This window comes from Channa argus, chromosome 12, assembly GCF_033026475.1.
Source record: "Channa argus isolate prfri chromosome 12, Channa argus male v1.0, whole genome shotgun sequence".
Taxonomy (NCBI): Eukaryota; Metazoa; Chordata; class Actinopteri; order Anabantiformes; family Channidae; genus Channa; species Channa argus.
Genome location: NC_090208.1, coordinates 12,816,757 through 12,838,125, shown reverse-complemented (window position 1 = coordinate 12,838,125; position 21,369 = coordinate 12,816,757). Strand labels below are relative to the sequence as shown.

The 21,369-nt window shown below is 38.0% G+C and overlaps 1 protein-coding gene across 6 annotated transcripts in view; it reads right to left on the bottom strand.

Annotated features, from left to right (window-relative positions):
• Positions 1-21,369, bottom strand: part of LOC137137324 (zeta-sarcoglycan-like) — a 47,985-nt gene that overhangs the window by 23,511 nt on the left and 3,105 nt on the right. For 5 of the 6 annotated variants that reach the window (XR_010915702.1, XR_010915701.1, XM_067523462.1 and 2 more), the window contains exons 2-5: positions 17,450-17,644; positions 11,215-11,316; positions 2,882-2,969; positions 1,597-1,719 (exon numbers count right to left, since the gene is read on the bottom strand). Coding sequence is in view for 4 of the 6 variants with exons in the window: in XM_067523462.1 (XP_067379563.1) it covers positions 1,597-1,719; positions 2,882-2,969; positions 11,215-11,316; positions 17,450-17,644 (508 nt within the window). In the remaining 2 variants the exon portion in view is untranslated. The remainder of the gene's footprint in view (positions 1-1,596; positions 1,720-2,881; positions 2,970-11,214; positions 11,317-17,449; positions 17,645-21,369) is intronic. The other variant, XM_067523461.1, reaches the window with a different exon arrangement.

The window sequence follows — 21,369 nt, the reverse complement described above, 5'->3', positions numbered from 1 at the left end:
ACATTTACAGACAGTTAAAAAAAGAGGGCATGTAACACATTGGTAAACATCACCCTCTTCCAACTTTTTTGAGATACTGTATGTTGCTAGCATCAAATTCAAAATGAACTAATAATTTTTCCCTGAAATGGTAAAATGTCTCGGTTTCAACATCTGATATGTTGATTAGTATGTATCTATTGTGAATAAAATATGGGTTGATGAGATTTGCAAATCATTACATTCTGTTTTTATTTATGTTTTATACTTTGTCCCAACTTTTTCAGAATTGGGGTTGTAATTTGAAGTTACCACATTTTATGAGTAAGCAAGGTGAATTTTCCATTGCGGGTCTAAAAAGAGATTTAGAAAATTTAAAAAATTTAAAAACGTAACTATAATTATATACATTTATTGAAAACGTTTTAGAATATTAATTCCTTTAACTATAATAAGCCCAATCCATAGTACATTCCTAGTACACATCTTTTAGTACTTGTCCATTTCATGAACACACTGGCTGCTGACAAATAATGTGACTTTGGAGCCCTATGCACTGACAGGTACTTTAGGTAAGTGTCATTATGCACTATAAAGAAAAATCACTATGGAGTTTATTCTGGCCACATGACTGACAGCAAGTCACGCAGCACTTAACTGCACCTCACTCCTTTTTCCACACACATTTTGACATGTCACAGAGGAAAAGCAGAGGTGTACAGTGCATCATAAAATTAATGACAGCTAAAATGCACTCAGCTGCTTTCAGTGTGTGCTGTCACAGAGAAAGTCATGTTAATGTTATTAGTAACACCTTTATGTTCCCTGCTATAAAAAGTCAAAATCTTTCTAGAAGTAGATAGGAATTTGTCACAAAAAATTATTCTTACAGAAATAAGTGCTATGAGCACAATGAGTCGAGACTGCAAATGGTCCTCCTACATCATGATAGACCAGTAAATACAGGACGAGAAGAGACACTGTGTACCCAAATACCATTGGGTACAGGTAGGAACTGTCACAACACAAAGGAGCTCATAACACCATTTCTTTCTTTTTAGTTTCTATTACATCAGGGAAAATCCACACTTAACCTGCTTTTAACATGGCCACCAAATAATCGTGATTGTTTTTTGACACCTCCTTTGTCAGCATATTGACTGTGTAAATATAATAGCTCAGCTTTATAATCCCCTTATAGAACAAAATCCCAACAGAGTCAGTTGTTCATTCTGCATAGTGCTGACAGTGGTTCATACAGTATGCTGGTTTTACCATATAGTATGCTGAGTAGCTGTTTGCTAGCTACCTAGGTAGTATAACAGTCTGCTAACAGCTGGGAGAACCTCGCTACAGGCTCACTCTGGCAAATTAAAAAAACAAAAACAGATGGAGGATGAAGAAATGCACCAGAGATGCACCAGAAGAACTTGTGCCCAAGAGAAGAGCTGTGTCTGCAGTTTGTATGTTTTTAGGTATAAAAAAAATCTGAGGCAGATCAAAAGACTATACTTGTAATTGCTTGTAAAAAGTATATATAGCAATTAGTGTGTAATGAAAAAAAGTATCACTTATAAAACAGTGGTTCTAATCTATAAATTAATCCATAAATTTTACCTGTGACAGTGAACTTGTCCGTTGTCATGATAACCTCCTCCTCATCTGCAGTGAAGAGCAGCCTGCCTCCATTGCTACTTCGCACCTCCAGCCTCTGACACTGGGCTTCCACAGCCTCAGGTCCTGCAGAGAAACATGTACAGGTCTCATCAACAAGCTAAAACCGTAAACACTGTTACATGCACTTACATGAGGTGCTGGACATAAAACAGTAACACCTATTTGTTGGTTACTATACTGTCCGGTAAAATACTTTATGCATGTGTAACAATTATGAATCCTAAGTTTTACTAGACTGCAATGAAACCCTATTTGTTTTGTAAACAGTGCTTTTGAAAAAATGTTGCCTTCTGTGATTGAAACTTTGCAAGCTTTGGAAATCAACGTTGACAATATAAAAAAAAAAAAGTTTGTGAAGTCCTTGCTCTGCAAATGAGAGTTGCCCAACAAAGCTGGATCAGCCATGGTTTTACAATAAATGGAGACAAATCAGTAATCTGTTCCGCTGGTGAGGAATATTAATTCATGTTCTCCAGACTTTGGTGTTTCTCCAGATGTGCAAGCAGAAATGTAAGGTCTCGCTTTCTCGCTCTCTCTTTCTCTTCCTTCCATTAATCCAAAGGCTGCGACGGCTGGGGAATTTAATTATTCTCGCCGAGTTTCATCTCATTTCAGACAAAATGGGCTTTCTACAAAAGCAGGCAGTAATTTTCTGAGGAAGGTCAAGCATGACCAAAAAGTGTCATATCACCAGTCTTGTCAAATCAGCGTCAACTCTCAACTTATGTTGGCTAAGATCAATAGCTATTAATGTTAATAAGCAGGTCATTTGCTTTCCAGTGGTCATTAATCATGTAAATGACTTTGGTAATTTGGATTGACTTATGGTTAAACTTGAAGATAATAAGAAGAATCCATTGCCCTTTCAATAAGTGCATCAAAGGTTAGAGTCTGGAAGAAACACCAGAGTCTTTTGCGGGAGCATTCAAAGATGAATTGTTGCTCCTATCTTGATTAAAGTCATTAATAAAATAAGACTGATCAGGCAATTTACAGTGGAGACAAGATTAATCTAAGCACTTTTTTAAAAATAACTTCTACATAGAAGGAGAGATAAAAAGCCAGGGATAAGGTAAATAAAGACAGAACAAAAACCTGTATGTCGAGATCAGAGCTGCACCCCAGCTGTTCCCCACCAGCTGCTCAAGGCAAGTAGAGGTTTACCTTGGCAGAGAATTTAGGCACCTAAAGTGGATGTCTACAAGTGAATGAACTGGAGACTCACCCACTGTGAGCTGGCCGGTCAGCAGACCTTGGTTGTTTCTAGCGTTTAGCGTTACGTTCTTTTCTGACCGCAGGACCAACAAGCTGTCCTGGGGGAAGCATGAACAGGGAAGGTGAGAGACAAAGGGAGAAAGAGAGGGGACTTCTATTGGGATAAAATACATAAGCAGTTCACACGATCAGACAGATTGTAAACCAGCTGTTTAACCAGATTAATATTAACCACTTCATTTGTAGATGCGGACATACAATGTTGGCAGTAATCATTAATTCCCAGGGAAAAACTACATAATCAGTGTTTTCATGCATCAAATTCATGAAACAACTACACACAATGTAAAAGAAGTCACCACTTGTGATCTATGGTCATCGTTTCTTAAAGGCACAATGTGTAAGGTTTAGTAGCATCTAATGGTCAGAATAACACCAGCCCCTCTTTTTTCCAAATGTCAGATAGTGTCCCACGGCATACCTTAGATAGCTATATATTAAAAAAAAGGATTTAGATCAACCAATTTAGTTAGTAAATCTATTGGCCATTGCTTCCATACTCGAAAAAATGAAAACTTTCTTCTAACGCCGTGTTTGGTTTGTTTGTTCTGAGCTATTATAGAAAAGAAACAAGACAGCAAGCCTACGGTCTCTGTAAGAGGGGCCAAAAAAAAAACCCTTACACACATAATGAAAACATTATGAATACAGCCTTCCATTTCTGATAACACAGCCTTGTAAATCTTACACAGTGCACCTCAAATTAACTGTGAGTATAATAGTACACCAATACAAATGATGACTAATACTATAAAAAGGAAAAGTGTGTTCAACAAGAATTCTCCTTCATATCCCCATACTCAGCAGCCATTACATAAAATCACTGGTGTGTCTTATATCTCCAAAGTCTGTTTGAGTGCATCTGCGTCAATGCACAGCAGGTTGTACTGTACCGTAAAAAGGCATTCCCAAGTCAATCTTTCCTAAACCATAAATTAAAATACACTATAGAGAAATATGGAATAAATTAAAACAAAATTATGCAAAGACGAGTAATGAAGTGTAGGTAGAGTTTGAGGAGAAGGGGAATGGCAAGGTGCTCCAGCTGAAGATGTGCGTTTTCGATCAGTGACAGGCGTAGGTGTATCCTTTTCTTCAATGCAGACATTTTAACTCAGGATATGTTCTGCTTTCTGGCAGTTTTACATTTTGAAATTTTATGGCTGTTTGACATTTGAATGATGGCACATGCATACGTGTATCTGTGTGAACGCTGAAATGACAGTGCAACTGTTGCCAGTTGTATTTAATTTGTAAAAAGGCAAATGACACGGAGTAAAATTTAAAATGTGACTTGCACCTTTTTTTTGAAAGCTTATTGTGTTTGTATAAGCATTTCCCTCTTCAGATCCGCTGACACTGATGTATCACAGATGATTTATTTTTTACATTAATTTCATTGTTATGAGTATTTTCCTGTGGCAGTACTGAGAGCTGCCCAATAAACCCACCATACTGTCAGGGCTCCATCCTGCTACTGCTCCAGGGGAAATTGTTCGGTTCTCTCTATACTCTTCAGAATCTTGATTTTATTCTGTAAAGTGCCCTGAGATGACTTTGTTTTGAATTGGCGCTATATAAATAAAATTGAATTGAATTGACCCAGGTATAGTCTCCTCTGTGTTGGCGTATGCATATTGTTTCCAAGAATCAATGAAAATAGTTGAGGGAGAGGCATCGGACTGGCTATTGTTGCTGCTCTCCGACCGAACAAATCCACAGTAAGACCCTAATTGGACAGAACTCGTTTCAGGAGCCTGGGGCGGCTTCAATGTAATTGTTCTTAATAGGAGCGGCTTTTACGGTGTTACTCAACTCTAGGCAACTCATATTTTTTGCAGGAGTGCCCTGAACGTGACCAATTGAAAAGACTTCAACTGAGCAGAAAAGAGCCTGATGTTATTAGCAGATTTCTACACTGTCGCATCAGATGAACTGAGAAGCATGACTGTTGATGTAAGATTGCCAGACTGTCTACAACCCGTCGCAAAATAAGCCCTGAAGCAACCATTGTGCGGGTGACCACCTCATGGTAGCTACTCCCCTTGACCTCCCCTTTCTTCTGCAGCTACACAGATGTCAAAGAGCAATTGCCCTTTTTATGCAGATATTTAGATTATTGATGGATGTTTATAAAAGGTTTAGTTGTTTGTAGATTAGCAGATAAGGGCATAAATTCAGTGGCTGCCTAGTTACCATAAAAAGACAATGTTATAGGGACAGAAAAAACAATGACTTTTGGGTGAAGCAGACTCAATAGAGATGCTGTGGAATGATCCCAAGAGAGCTGTTTACACCAGACGTCAAGACTATGGCTGAGCTGAAGCATTTCTCTTAAGTAGGAATGGTCCTACTTAGGAGGGGACTACTAAGATACAGGGACTACTTGCACACTTGATTGCTAACAGGTTAGTGTAGTAATACTAACTGTTTAACCTAAAATGGGTATTTAGCATCCACTAACAGCTGGGACATAAAAATATATTTAGCCGTTAAATGCACTACAGTACTTAATCATTTGACATTAGTTTCTTATTGAATAGTGTAAATTTAACACAGTTTATTGTGGGAATGCTTTTGTACCATACATTTCTGTCTCAAACCTGAATGCCTACAATGTCTCATCTGGGTTCTGGACTCTTGATCTAGACCCCCCCCAACCCCTGAAAGGTCAGTGCTGCCATGACAGATTTGCACATCTCAGAGTTCACTAAAGTTGAACTCTGCACATATAAATTCTCTTGGCCTGGAGAAGCAAATCCACTGATGATACACAAAGTTGTTGATTTGAACTCCTGACCTCATACATCTTTTTTTCTGTACCATTTGTCATCCCTCAAACTTTAATAAACATTTAGTGAAAGTTTCCTATTTAAGCTTCTATTTACGCAGTGATGAAGTCACATCAGTTTGATTAACTGCGTGCTCTGCCAGTAGATGCACCAAATTGTAGCAGATTATCTCAGGTTTTAACTTTGCAGAGGTCATTTGGTTCATTTTCATTCCCTACTTGCTCCTTTCCAATAAAAATGCACATCATGCACAATTTCTCCAGGAAGCACAACATGAAGAAATCTAAAGTATCCTCTTTAAAGTATCCCTTTAAAGAGTTTATAGGTCTTAAACTGTTTCCTGAGGGGCCATGACTGAGACACTGTTGCTCTCCTCAACACTTCTTTGGGATCACATAAAAGGCTTTTTAGTCACTGCGCCTGTTGAGGAAGGTCAAGTGCAGATCAGAGTGAATGCACATAAATGGAATCTGTTGTTGTAGGTGCACTGGGCTCTGACAGACTGAAAAATTACCATGGCTGCTGTAAGGCAAAGGATGCTTCCCTGCATACAATGAATAACATCACAGCCAAAAGCCAGAGCAAAGCACCCGGCTTCGATGGAACAGTTTCAAGACAAAGCAACCTTAAATGATGCCACTGTTTTCTAAGCGCAAAATAAAATGCAGACCTCTGAAACATTGATCAAGAGCACCACTCTGGGTTTAACAGTAAACCTAATCACATTTGGTTATGCTTGAAGCTAATTTGCATACTGAACAGATCGAGTAAATATAATGAAAATGTTTCACAAGTTGAAAAGGTATGCTTATGTCTTGGTTTTCTCCTGCAGAAAGCGTCTTTGCATCCAGAGTAAAAACTGTTTTGGAACATGTTTGCAGTGATAATATTTCAAATTAAAAGCCCCATATTTTTTTTCAATACTACTGGCCAAATTAAATTGGTTCTAGCAAACACTGTTTAAAGTGTTTTAGATCTTCAAGGCACTGCTGCAGCTTGCTCTGAAAAGCTTTCATTTTAAACAGTGAGACTTAAAGGAATGAAAAGCATCAGCAGACTTCAATTAAAAATCTGTGCTTCTTGGATGCAAGTAGGTGAGACTCTGGGAGAGAGAAGTTTCACTCCAATAAAAAGGTACACCTGCATCTGGTGCTATTTATAGATCATTCAGTGTCCTCAGAGATGATAACGAGAGCCAACAGTCTGAAAAGAGCAGAGATTTGATTAACTCTACCTGGGCAATGCATTGCCTCATACCACATTGTTTCCAGACTGGGGCAAACCACAAAGATGCAATTCTCACTAGATTTAAAAGTATAATTATGGTGTACAATAAGGTTTAAGAGACAACTTGGCCAGAGACAGTGTAGTTCAGATTTGACCACTGCAACATCATTGCTAATAAATTCATATCAATTCAACAATAATACTAGAAGCCAAAGATTAAATCCAGGCACAATAATCTCACTGCAGAAATGAATATCTAGCAGTGCAGAAATTGTTGACTTTATGTCCACTTACTGTCTGCATCAGTGAGTTCTGACCATGTGCTATTGAATCAAAGGCCAATGCTGCAGGCAAACAGTCCAGCAGCTGTTTTTATTTTCCCCTGAGCACCTTTAAGCACAGAGAAGGAACTAATCAGTGATATCAGCTCTCGCACTCCTTATCATAAATAAAATAGTTATGTCTCAGCGGCTCATGATTGAAATTCACAGAAATACATACATTTACGAAACACTAAAAACAACAAATCTGAGTGGACTGACCACTCTGCTAAAAATGCATCTGCTCATAAAATTGAATTTGACCTCTGTTGTCCTTACGCAGCAGCAAACATTATTACACTAATGCATGTGAAAATCCTGGGAGCCAGTCCAAGACATATGAGTAAACCTAACACTTTTCTCCTTTGACTGTTCCACTCAAATGTTTCTGCAGGGCATCTAACAGGAAACAATGCATTAGTTGAATAAGACAAAATGTTACTTTTGCAAAAAGACGCACTATATACAGATTATTTATCTTTGATTAAACCAAAACAGAAGCATAATCTGTTCCAAAAAAGGACAGTAACAACACTGTAACACTGAGGCAGAGCCTTCTATGACAACAGAAAACTCAGAAGTAAAAATTTGACCAATTGCCACAAGCCAAAATGTTCTGCTAGCGGATGCAACTGACTCACAACACTAGGGCTCACTCAAAACATATTTGATCCATGCTGTCTTTATGAGGAAAGTGAAAGGAGCAGGAAATGCCTGCTCAAACATTTGGTTTAACAAACACAAATTATCAATGCAATGTCTATCTGGGGGGGTTAAATTTCAAGTGTGACACCGATTTCAAAGCCTGAAATTACAGTCACTTTACTGCTTTCAGAAGAGTGAAATTTCAAGCATCGAACTGATTTCACATGCCTGAAATTATAGCAGTATTGTGGGCTTTCACAGGTGTAATTGGAGCTGTTGTGCAGCAATCACAGGCTTGGAATTTCAAGTGTAAACCGGACTTCAAACATTTGATGGTAAGGGTTGTCCTGTGGAATCAGATTGGTCAATTTTTGCCATGACAATTCAAGTGTACATGTGCTGTGATATCTCTAAAAATAAAATTTAAAAAAAGCTGACAGGGGGATAGATGAATGGATCGACTGAACGATAAACAGACATGCAAAGGAGAGGCCCCTAGGGCAAGGAAAAATAATATCAGGAGTATTCCATAAATTCATCAGTCTTCCTGTCAGGTTTGACAGACAACTTACCAAAGGCATAAATGAAATCTGCAGCAAAAAGTCATCACACATGTCAAAAAGCCCAATTTAGTCACACAATGCCCATAATTTTCGATGTGAAGCAACAAAGGGGCACAAATTCTTAAGAGTTTGAAATCAACGCAGCACTAGAAACTTCACCAGCCACAGGCGAAGTGTTACCAAATCACAGGTTTGAAGAGGCAGCTGTGACCGCCTAGATTCACACGCTGCAGTGCACAGCAGGCAAGAAATGTGAAGCGTCAACACTAAGACACTGGAGCCTGGACTGTGCCTGCACAATGTGGAAAATTGTGTGATAGAAATATAAAAGTATAGTATAGTCTTGGGTGATATCTTTAAAACCTGTATGATATTTTTTACAGTGTTACAAAATAAATAAGTATTATTTTGGATATCGTCATGCAGTATACCATGAAAAGGGCTGAGTATTAAGTCATAAAATCTTAAAGTGCATCCATAGATTCTCAAACTGTCAGTTTGAAAATCTATGGATGCACCTTAAGACTTTTTTTAGTCTGTTTGGTTGCAACTCCTAAGGGAAACATACTGCTCTATTGCTGCTAAATGGTAAATTATTTTTACCAGCTAGTCATTTACTTTGTGGGTTGGGCTAGTGTTGTGCATGGAGTTTTTAAAACCTCTCCTCTGAAAAACAGCTGCCTGCCACCTGAGCTAGTAACTAAGCTGAAATAACCACTAAGATTCTTTGGCAAATACTGAACTTTTATTACACTACATTTATTACACTGCTTTAGCAACTTGTTAGTTTTTGCAGATCCAGATTCAAACAAATTAACACATTACTATACATTTTCTTTGTCACATTTTCACCTTTGAAACATACTGTGGACTGGAGTTTATCTATATTATAAATACTCAAAAGCAGCAAACACTGTTTAAAATGTATTTTTTAGTGCACTACGTCAACTTTTAAACTTTAAGCACAGTACATTTTAGAGCATATACTTAGTTTTTCAGATTAAGTAATTAATTGTAATTATACGTGTAGCAGAGTCCTTTTTGGCAAATACTTGCATTTTAATTTGAGTATTGAGTCTCTGCACTTATGTATTTTTATATTTATTAACAAATGCCACATACAGTTTTTATGCTTGCAGCCACTTAACATTTTGCAACTTTGGGATAAGAAATGACTTTTATGTGTTCTTCTGTATATTCCATAATAGAAATTCACAAAAACATGCATTTTAACAACAGACATACCCATTCAGATAAAGCATGGCCTCCAAGTACCCTCTTATATTTATCTGTTGACCTGCACAACTCCACAAAATACATCTGTTGTGTTTTCTTTCTGGCAGGTATTGCCATCCAGTGTATGTGCAATGTTACCAGCTCACGGTACAGTGAGCTGATTTCAGGGCTTACCCTGTAATTTGCTGCCAGCTATCAAAGTTACTGCCAAAAAAAAGAAAAGATTGCTGCAGGACCTGTTTCCACTTGGTATTCAAAGATTATGTCTCCAACAACGATGAAGATTCAAAGCGCTGATTGATCCAGTAAAACTAAAGCTACTTGGAGTTGAACTACTTGCCTCTACAGCAGCTTGGACTCCAAACATAGAAAATGTACTATATTTAACTTAAAGATATCTGGAACACTACAGAGTTCACTTCTGTTTGTGGTAATGGCTTATTGATCAATGGTGGTTACTCATTGGATAACCATAATCCCTGCTCTCTCAGTGCTTGACATATTTCCTCAGGTGAGAAATATTGAGTGACCCACAGAGATTTTTGTCCTGCAAATATCTCTGGTGCCGGTAGATAAGGGGGGCACTGCACAGCCAGTAAAACAAGACAGTAAAAATGTCTGCAGGTAGTACTGAAGGTAATGGAAATAAAATGAAATATTGGCTTTATCCAATGTTCAGCTTGGGCATCTGCTATGGACTTGAAGGCTTTGCTACTGCCATGAGCATGAGTGTTATATTTAAATCAACATTCAGCTCCAACTAGAACATCAAAGAGCTAAGGGGGTAATTCCGTGTTGTTTCTCAATCTGCTGTGGCACACTGTGCCCACTGTCGAGCCACTTCCTCTATCGAATGTAGACTAAACCCCAGCTTCCAGTGCTTACAAATTCATTTCTGCACTATGCCTAATCATTTAAAACGATCCGACCAAGTGTCTCTGATTTGTGTGGGAGAAGGAAATTTTGATCAACTTTGTGCCAGAACTGCATTGGTTAATCTACTAAACATCAAAGAGGAGAAGGGGGAGCGTAATGTGGAAGAGGGGTATTTATCGCGTGGGCTTGATTAGAAATCCAGCAGGGGGACTCTGGTCCCTCTGTAATTGTCTGTAATCTTCTGTAGGGTTGTATGTGGCCTTAGAGACAACCTATTACCCATCTCCTACTGATGGAAGGCCCTGATAGTACACTGTTGGTGGATGAGAGGAAATAAAGAGAGGAGGAGAGAAGGACTGATAGATAGAGAAGAGTAATCTCTCCTACCCAGGCACAAATATAAAGTATTGTTAGATTAAAGTGTTGGTCTTTGTTGTTTATGAACTGATCATAAAAGTTCCACAAAAGTGCGAGATAGCAGCTTGTTTGCAGCTCTGGAGACATCTTCTTCAGTGAGATCTTTTCACCTTCACCTCAGTCAATACTTGCACTTTCTCATTAGTGCAGTGCTGTGGAATATTGATCAACAGGCTACTTGATGTTGGTGAGAAGCGATCAACTTACCCTTCTGGACTGGATCTCATTTACATAGAGAGGAAGGAGAAACTCGGATACCCCTTCCAGGCGAATCCCATCCTTCTTCAGCTGGAGGTTTCCCATTCCATCCTAAAAACACAATCGTGATCATTAGTTATTTGATTTAAAGAATAATACTTCCCAAATGCTTAAGACAAATCTGCTCTGCCTAATGCAGTTCAGCCAAAGGGGGGCTGGAGCAGGAGCTGCTGCGTGTCAGACGAGACGGTGGACAGGCAGCAGGGTTGAGTGACAGGGATGAAGTAGGACATGACATCGAGGTGACAATGCCAGAGACACTCAGCGGTGTCAGGGTGACAGGCTGCGTGCAGTGGGAGGCAGACTGAGGAGAAGCAGGCTAATGTGGCAGCTGTGGATGTGAATGTGGAGACTTGTGAAAATGACAAAAGAAAGTGTCACATGGTCACGGAGATTTATATGAGCTGGTTTAGTAATAATTTGAACACTATAATAAATATTATTATTATCTGTGGTAGCGCTGAGAACAGACTACAAATCTGAACCCAAGTGAGGTTGTTAAATATCTCTGCATCTTAGACAGCATGGCCTTACAGTTCTGCTCTTCTTCATAATTCATATCAAATGAGTAATGAAACAGATGGCACTGCAGTATACAGGAGTTTAAGGGTATTGGCAGCAGCATGAGCCAAAAAGATATCACTATAATCCAGTGTAGACAGTGAAGTTGGCTGTGCAATGTTTTTTCTGTCTTCAAAAGGAGAAACCAGCTCTGTTCCACTGCAAGACACAAAACAAATGGAGCGTAGGACCATCAGTGTTTGTAATGTTTTACTGTACAAGTTTAATCACTTGGAGAAAGTATACACAGGTTTAGGAGCATCAATCGTCTATGCTTTTTTTAAAAATGACCAATCAATCATAAACCAATCAATCAATTTTAGTCTTTTCTGCTAGGTTACTCAGTATTGTCATTTACTGTTATTTCACAGTAAGGAACCCCCCCCCCCAAAAAAGTAACATCTTACGCTGTGGCGACCTCTGAACGGACAAGCTGCAAGCCATTGTCTTACAGTGAGTTAATTTGTTTTTAAGAAATTTTGATTGGGTAAAAATGTAGAGGGAGAATAATTGTGGGATTTGTTTGTTAGAACAACATAAATGAATATTAATAAACATAAAAAACCAAAATGCTTTTAAGCAATTTGGTCTAATTGCTTTATATATCAGCTGAGATGTTTAATTTAATACATATTCCACACTGATCTGCTAGATATCCATCAGAATTAAGATCACCAATGATAAATAATTCAGTTAAAGCATAAGATGCCAATACATACTTAATTACCCCTAAAGCTTCACTAGCTGCAGAGGGCTTCAGATAAATGCAAATGATAATGACCCGAGTACCCCCTCCAACACAAGATATCCAATGTAACATAGTATAGTGTAACTCTATTATTTAGCATATTGCTCATCATATAACTCCATTACCTTACCTTTCAATCTGTTTTTGCTCTTATCTACCTCATTGTACTGTAACACTGGTAATTTATGAGTAATAAAATAGTAACTAAATTACTGAAGCAATGACAAGGAATTAGGAAGCTGTACAAAGAAACAGTTCTTCACATAAATTAGTGTAGTACCTCCTTTACTTTTCCTCTCACATTTGAATGTGTTAGAACCAATAATGTAACTGCTTCATCAGGAAGGTAAGCACTGAGCCAGTTTTCTGTAAGAAGATAGATGTCGGGAGCAGGTTTTTTTCTATAACACATTTATAAAGTTCAATTTTGGAAGCAAACTCCTTATATTCAGACATTGGGGATGAAGCCCATGATAGTTCTAATTAATTAATGTCATTACTAACAGTAATGTAATGTGAATCTCCCCAAGTTATAGGGATTTATATACCTAAAATTCCACACTGTCCTGTGGCTACAAAAAAGTACATCACATTAAGGAAATACAAAACTGCAAAGACTTTACTACAGGAGGCATTACTCTGCAGCTTTACGGGACATTTTTCAAGTCACGCTTATTCTAATTTTGGTTGTAGATTATTTAGAAGAATCAGGATATGGTTTTGCCTTGCCACACGACAGGAAGCAAAGTAAAGATTAAGGAAAGCTTTGTGAGGATGTGTGTGAATAGATGAGGGATGTCTTCAAAAACGCTGTAGTGCAAGCAGCACAAATGGATGGAGATAGTGAATTACACAGGCGGAGCACAGCAGGAAGAGCTCCATCATATAGTATATGGTAGAAAGACAGGACTGGGGACAGACAAAAGGACAAAGTCAGAAGAGCGGAAGAGGTGGGTGGAGCAGAGTGGAGTTCTTTGTATCGTAGCAGCAGGACTTTAAAGCCACTGTTGTGCTAAAGTGGAGGTGATGTAGAGGGAGTGAGGAGTACATTCTGCAGTCAGTCAGACGAGTAGGTGGGAGGCAGAACAAACAGGACGGTGTTACAGCAGTCCCTTCGTGACATGCCCCTCGGCATCAATGAAAGAAAGAAATACAGGTGAGGTTTCCGAGGTAGAAAAATCAACTAGCAAAAGTAGTTTTTTGAAGTTTGAAAGGAAAAGCCACATAGAACACCCATGATCAAAATGTTGCCCCTAACAACCAGACAAAAGTTGTGAAGTTGTTGTGTGGATGATGTGAACCTGCCTCGTCACAGATGTTTTGATCTGAAGCAGAGGGTTGGGTGTCAAAAATGTTAAATATCAAATCTTATACATCATAAAGGTTAAAGTAATAAGATGACAGAAAAATAAAACATAAAACGTAAAAATAGGAGTCAAAGGGCTTCCCCAAAAATTCATGTTACTGTATCCTGATGAAAACACCGAATATTGAGATTGAATTCATCAACAATCTTCCTCATAGCTCATATTTCTTTCATACTCTTGCAAATAAACAATCATGACCTAATTTAACATATTAAAACAGTTTATTTAATGTGAAGTCAAGCTGGAAATATTTCACACGTGAAATATCCAGAAAATACGATATGGTAAAAACAGGTTGTATCACAACTTAGTGTACTTTAACGCATTTTCACTCATTTTAAAGAACATAAACATTTTATTTGTATTGAATATGAATCTGAGATGTTTACAGCTTAAACTTTCTTTAAGCCGTGAACAAAGAAAGTGTCAAATTCGATTTAATTCAATTCAATTAAACAGACACTTAAGTGCAAAACATGTCATCCCCCCACTTTAAAATGGCAAAAAGAGTAAAAGATTTTTTCTATTAATATAATAATTAATGCACAGTTATTAAAAATGGTCGTTCATATGGTGACTTATCAGAAGTTAAAAAACGGTCAATGAGTGTACAAACAAACATATAGTAAAATTTTATAGTAAAAAAATGTATAATTACAAAAGTTTGCATCCTTTTGTATAAAATGTCCTTTAATACGTTGACTGATTGTAGGAGGCTTTTCTTCAAAATCTTCTGATAGTGGGCAGCATTCATTCTTCCTTCCAACTTACGCAGAGATCCACTGCCTGATGCCGGCATATACCACGAAACATCAGCTAGCATCCACCATGACTGACTGTGGGAATGGGGTTCCTCTCTCGATAAGTACAGCTTTATCTCGCCACACATAACTATGTGAATTATAATCAAATAAGTCAACTTTGGTACCAGATCACATAATCTTCCAAAACTCATGTTGTTTGTTCACATGCTTCTTAGCATACTCCAAGCGTGCTGCGTTATGTCGTGAAGTATGCAACAGCTTCCTGCATTTCTTCTCTCCAAAATAATTCAGACTTGTGCAGACTAAGAACTTTTATTCCATTTGCCTCTCATGTCTTTGTTAGGTCCCCGGCTGTTTGTTTAGGATTCTTAAATAGCTCTCGAGCAAGTTTCCTATTGCCTCAGTTAAATTTCTTGGTCTTTCACTTCTTGTGTCCATATGTCTTACATTTCCTAATTATGGTTTTAACAGTAGGTACCAGTATCCCTAAATGCTTTGATATTTTTCATATCCGTCTAAAGCTTCATGAAACCAATTTCATTTTGAGTGTTTCTGAAAGCTGTTTGCCTTATCCCATTGTTTTTGTTGCTTTCAGCAAACTGCTTGAGACTACCCCTGGAGATCTACCCACTTGCAAATTTAAAGTGCAAACCCAATTTAACATACCCTGGTGCCAATCACCAAGAAGTAAGTGTTGACAGTCTTTTCAGACATCTGATTTTACATATTAAAGTTAAGTTAGTTCCTTATTTCTACACTCCTACTTCTAATGGTGAAGAAAATTTGTACTCGGTAAATGTTAATTAAAAATACATAAATGAAAAAGAAAAAAATCTTTTTACATATTCTTCTGCCATTTCAAATAGTAAGTTGGGGAGGCAAACACTTCAGCTTAACTGTACAGTGAAGATCAACAACAAAATAAAAAAACTGGGGAAAAAAGAACTCTTTTTGCCTGTAGCTTTGCCATCTTATGAACATGTTCTTTTAAGATTAAATTACCTTTCCCGCTTGCAGTATGGAGAACAAAGCGGCTGGGCTGTACATCAGGTTGTGTATGTCTTATCTCCCCAGATAGATAAACATATGTCTGTCTTACCAGAAATAGCAAGGTGGTGACTTTTGGTTCTGCCTGGCAACTTTTTTGGAACAGAAACCCAGCGGTGTGTTAGTTTGATGCCTTTAGACCAGCTTACTCTCCACTTAGACGTACGCCCGATTCCAATTCCACAGCATAACCACAAGTTATAGTTCAATATAAAAATGTCTTTAGGACTTTAACTATTCTTCAAGAGCTTTCTCATTTCAGTTAAAGCAGTAGTTATCAGTCATAACCAAAAAAAAAAAAAAACAAGACAACATATCAGGATAAAAAGCACTGCATCTGCTTAAAACTGACTACAACACAAACGTCATTTTGCACGTTTTCTTATAGAGCTTGCAGAGTGCTGAGAGATTGGGAACAGCAAGGTACATTTTCTGGAGCGACACCAGCAGCACTGATAAGGTCTTTTTACTCATGACACAGACTGATGGGAGGCGAAGGAATAGAGGAGTGATAGCAATACTCAGGGGACGCATCAGTCACCGAGGGAGGATGCTGCCATCGGGACTTTGTTGACAAAATGGTAAATTGTGTGCATTGTCCCTGAAAATGTCACAGGGCTCACAGCATCAGCCTATTTGGTTTTCGTTCGAGATTAACACATTCTGCATCAGCCAGTCTGCCAAGTCTTTTCTAATCCTTTATCAAATCAGGATGAGATGGAGCACAATACATGTGTCTGTAACACATTTCTACCACTGAGGCGTAGTATTAAAGTCAAAAGAAAGAAAGAAAGAACGAACCATTACTTTACTGTGAAATTATTGCAAGCAGACAAACTTTCCCTTTAAACTTTGAGATGGTAAACTGAGCAAAGGAGTAGTGGAAGTGGTAATTTGTGCTCTTGCGTTGGTTGCTGTATATCATTAGCTGTGTTGTTTACCTTGACAGCCACATCTCAGTTTTTGGTATCAAAATCAAAGTTTTATAAGGTTATATTATTTAAATAGCTGTTTTATTTCTGTTTGTGGAAGCATTGACTTTGTCTTATCCTCAAGAGTACTTACTTGCAAATTTGTTATAATGCTGTAGAATTTGTGTATCTGATTAGAAAGCACATTACATCGTATGAGATTGTTACAGATTACAGCCTATCACCATTGTGCTGCCGTTTTACTTGTCGATGTGAGGATTGGTTTTTCACAAAAATACCTGTTGTTCTCTTTCAGGTAACATACTCACTTTCTTTTTCAATAGTTAAAGGATAATTAATTAGACAGCACTGTTGTTATCAAGCACAGATGCCAAACACTGACCTCCTTCATACTTATCAAATTTTTGGATTTGCTGCTTTTCTTAGTTTTATCGAATTCGAGAGTAAATATCTTTAGGTTTTAGATGTTAGGTCAAACAAAATAAGAAAAAATTAAATAAAACAACCATTGGAAAAAAATGTAGAACTTAAGTAATAGTGAAAATAAAGCGGAGCCATCTATAGTGAAGCCCTGTTATCACGAACAGGAGTTGTAAAGTCATAAAAAAGAAAAACTGTTGAGCATGTGTTGTCTCATTTGCCCACAAAAAACAGCAACTAAGTCAATGTACTGCACCTTAATGTCCCCAAAGGTAAGCATCCAGGCTCATAGCTTCACCACAACAAATGACTGAGCCTTATTTTGTGGTGATGTGTTGTACTCACCACAGAGAAATTCATGACCTTTATTATCCAAACAGTAAGGGCAAGGTTTACTATCATGGTGACTAGAAGCAGCAGCAGGAAGAAACAGAGGCATCGCTTCCTCCAGCCGTATAGACCTACTGGGTACACAGCATCACAAGCGGGTCGCTGTAGATGGAGGGACTGTGACGCAAGGATAAACTGCTCCTGTGTAATCTGAAAGACAAAGACACACAGGAGCCTTTGTGTTAGCTGCCTGTCAAGGATATATTCACTCCACAGAGGTAATCACATACTGTAAGGGGTTATGACTTTGGAATCACTACAAATGACTTTGGGCCAAGTTGTTTTACGGTATTATATACTTTTTTAAAGTGGTGCAACCAGATGAATGAGCTGAATGTAAACTTTAGTATTACTACTGCTTGAAAAATATCGATGTATGATCATTCGGCATTGGCAGGTGGCAGGAGACTGATTTCAAAAAAGTCAATTTGGGTAAAGTTACTGTTTTCTGTTGTTTGCAGGTATGGTGATGACATACCTGGGGACTCTGGGAATACATAACTTTAGAAATTGAGCCATCAGCAGTGTAATCCATCAGGCTGTGCACATAAAAGACAAGGTCTGTTGGGTGACTTTGTTTTATTAAAAGAGATACCAAATCAGAGTACCCATTCAAAAAAAAAAAAAAAAAAAAAAAAAAAAAAAAGAAAAAAAAAGGTGGTGTGCTTCATTTCACTGCAGGAAAGGGGATCATCAGTCAAGATTCATCGATTAGAAGTCAGCCATCAGTTGTGGGAATAACTTCCCCAGAAGTGGAAAACCTCTGAAACAGCATATTTACGTGAAGTTAATAAGCAAAAATCTCCAGCAGAATCTAGACACAAACAAACTAATCACTGTTATTAATATAAGTTATGATATAGGAAACAAAGGTGTTTGACAATTCCGCTTGTATTTGTGCACTTTACAATAAAAATTAATTTGTAAGGATTTAATAACTTGTCACTGTTTTGTTTACATTGGTAATTAGTTGACATTTTATCAAACCGGAGCTTACAAAATAAGTCACTGTGAGTGACAGCAGAAAATATTTCACATGCCATGCACACTAAAGAGGCCCAGCGGAACTGCAGGAGATTGGAGGTTGCTAGGGCAGTCAGCACACGACTTAAATAAAGGGCATCTCTGAAGTGCAGTCCTCACATTATTAACAAATTACTGGCTGCTTTTCTTCCACTCAACACTAATGAAAACAGGACATGGATTATAAAGATGCCCGAAAACCTTTTTCTGCTCTGGCTGATGAACTAAGCACCTGCCAGCTGCTGAGAAGCTGCTACATGTGAACTGTGATCTGGGATCAGAAAGGATGGTGTCTGTCAAGTGCGCTCGTCCAGGCGAGGGTGAGCCGTTACTGCTTTCCAGCCAATCGTGACTGCAGGCTGACAGTGTGAAACTCTCCATCCCAGGATAATGAATACAGCAAAGTGCCTGCTTGTATAAACCAAGATGAACTGTCCAGCAACAGCAGAAGAATGTTTTATTACATCCAATTATGCCACAGAAGCTGCTTATACTTCAACAGCAGCAGCTATTAATTTTTTCCCCCAGTACAGGATGCTTTAAATGAATTCAACATATATACATAATTGACTTACTTTTGCGCAGTGCAATGTATACATAATTCAAGTCATATCCCAAACTACATATGCTTTAGTCACAACTGGCGTGTCATTAGCATAACACACAGATGCCAACAATAGACTGTACAGACTATACAGACTAACAGGCCTTAGTGGGGCAAAGACCTAAACTACTTGACTAAGATTTAATGAGGTTATATCTATATATCATTATCTTACAAGGGAGATCATCTGATGATTTTTAGTGATTAGTGATTATATATAGCTCTTTTGCCCCTTTTATCTAGCCATTTTCTTTATATAGGATTGAAAAACAGAAATACACAATCAGAAAGAAGTAAACACTTGTCCCTGTAGGCTTCATGTAAAACTTGTAGAGAAAGTGACAAACACAGTTAAAGAAACAAGTTGCAAAGTAGGATAATCACCTGTGAAAGTGAATAAAAACACCATTAGGCAATATCTGTTTTTTTATGATACTATGCCCCTAAATGCTGTGAATTGAATAAAGTGCAATTGAAGGCACTGGGGATTTAATTCAGGTTTTAAGAATACAAGACCAAATTCTCACATGTAAGAGGCTGAAACAAGCCAGTATTTATCATCTTGCTTTATAAAAACAAAACAAAAAATCACCTAAACAATTAGTTGACTATTACTGTCAAGTAATTCTAATGATGGACTAATTTTATTGCACAATTAGTGGATGCAGCTCTGCTTTAAATCACAGACCAATCCAAAGATGAAAGCACTCATAATTCATAACAGTTTTTTTTTTAAGGTTTTAGGAAATGACATTTATCAAAAGTAGTGATACCATATTAAGACAATATGTGCATCACAAGTGACTTCCACACATCCCAATCTACTCTTTAGGTGACTGTTTCCTTGGATGAACAGTTTAGGTCACATCTGCCAGCGGTGGCAGATGTCTCACAAATGAATGTTGTGACTTTGCGGCAAATACAAATGACCCATGTCGCTGGCCTAGAAATGTCAGTGATTCCAATTTAACCAGCGATACAGCTGAGGGACAAGTGTATTATGAGAGGTGCTTACACACAGGCTGACTATAAACTGTTGGTGCGGTGTCACAGAAGACCTTCTCACCATTACAACTTTCCACAATGTAGAAAAATGCCTGACACACAGCCAAAACAGTGAGAAGTCCTCATCAATTGAGACAATTCTAACTCTCACAACGCACTCAAAACTTATATAAACATTATATAAGCAATAGCACCAAGGGGGAAAAAAATTAAACAAATCTTTTATGGCCTAAAGCCATGCCCTTGCTGGACACATTCAGTCTATTTTCAATCCACTGTTGCTAAGGGAAACTTCAGTACTCGTAATTTCTATGGCAACCCACTGTTCCCAACGCTACTGGATCCTATGATTTCTTTGCAGGAGTTTTAATGCATATATTACCCTGGTTGAGTCACGCCTAAAGCTTGGTTATTCACAGAGCAAATGGAGGAGTGCATGGCGGCTGGCGTTTAGTCAATCTGTCATTTCAGCATGCTGCTCGCAGCTGACTCTTCCAAACACACTGGAGTGGACTGATCGAGACGTCCAACTGCAGCAGCTGTGAGAGACCTCTCTGACTTTTAAGAAACCAAATATTGATTACAAAACAGGCTGTGCAGGCATATCAAACTATATTGAATAACAACAGTTTGAGTTCGGACAGCTCTGACAGTTACCATATGCAAAACCTTAAAAAACAAATAATGAAGTTATTAGTAAAAATTTGTCTCTATTTCAGATATATCCACATGGTCATTTAAAGGTCACTGCAGGGACACATCAATCAAGAATAAACTGAATTATAAATCTTTTACCCACATTATTTTACATTTTTATTAACACGTGTAACATAATAAAATGGTTAAAGCCATAATAACCACTCCCACTAATTGTGGACTGGAATGTGTTTCTTCCGCCGGATAATGCACAAGCTCCGCAGCAGATGGATGTGCATTGTCTGCAGCAATCAATGTGTTTATACTTGTTTGCATTGTTTCTCTCCAACAATGTGGATAAGTCTAAAGCTGCACACAGGAAGCTGTCGATAGTTGCTCTACTTAGATGGAGAAAACGTTTTTTCGATTGCTTAAGTTGAACTGCTCACAACTCAGACAAATAACCTGTAATGAGAAATCTCAACTAAACTTTGCTTTACACTAAAGGATCACGTGCACAATGTATGTGTGAAGGCTCAAATAATTCTGTAGTTGTTTCATAAGCACTAGACATCAAACACCATAACCAACATAACATTTAAAACAA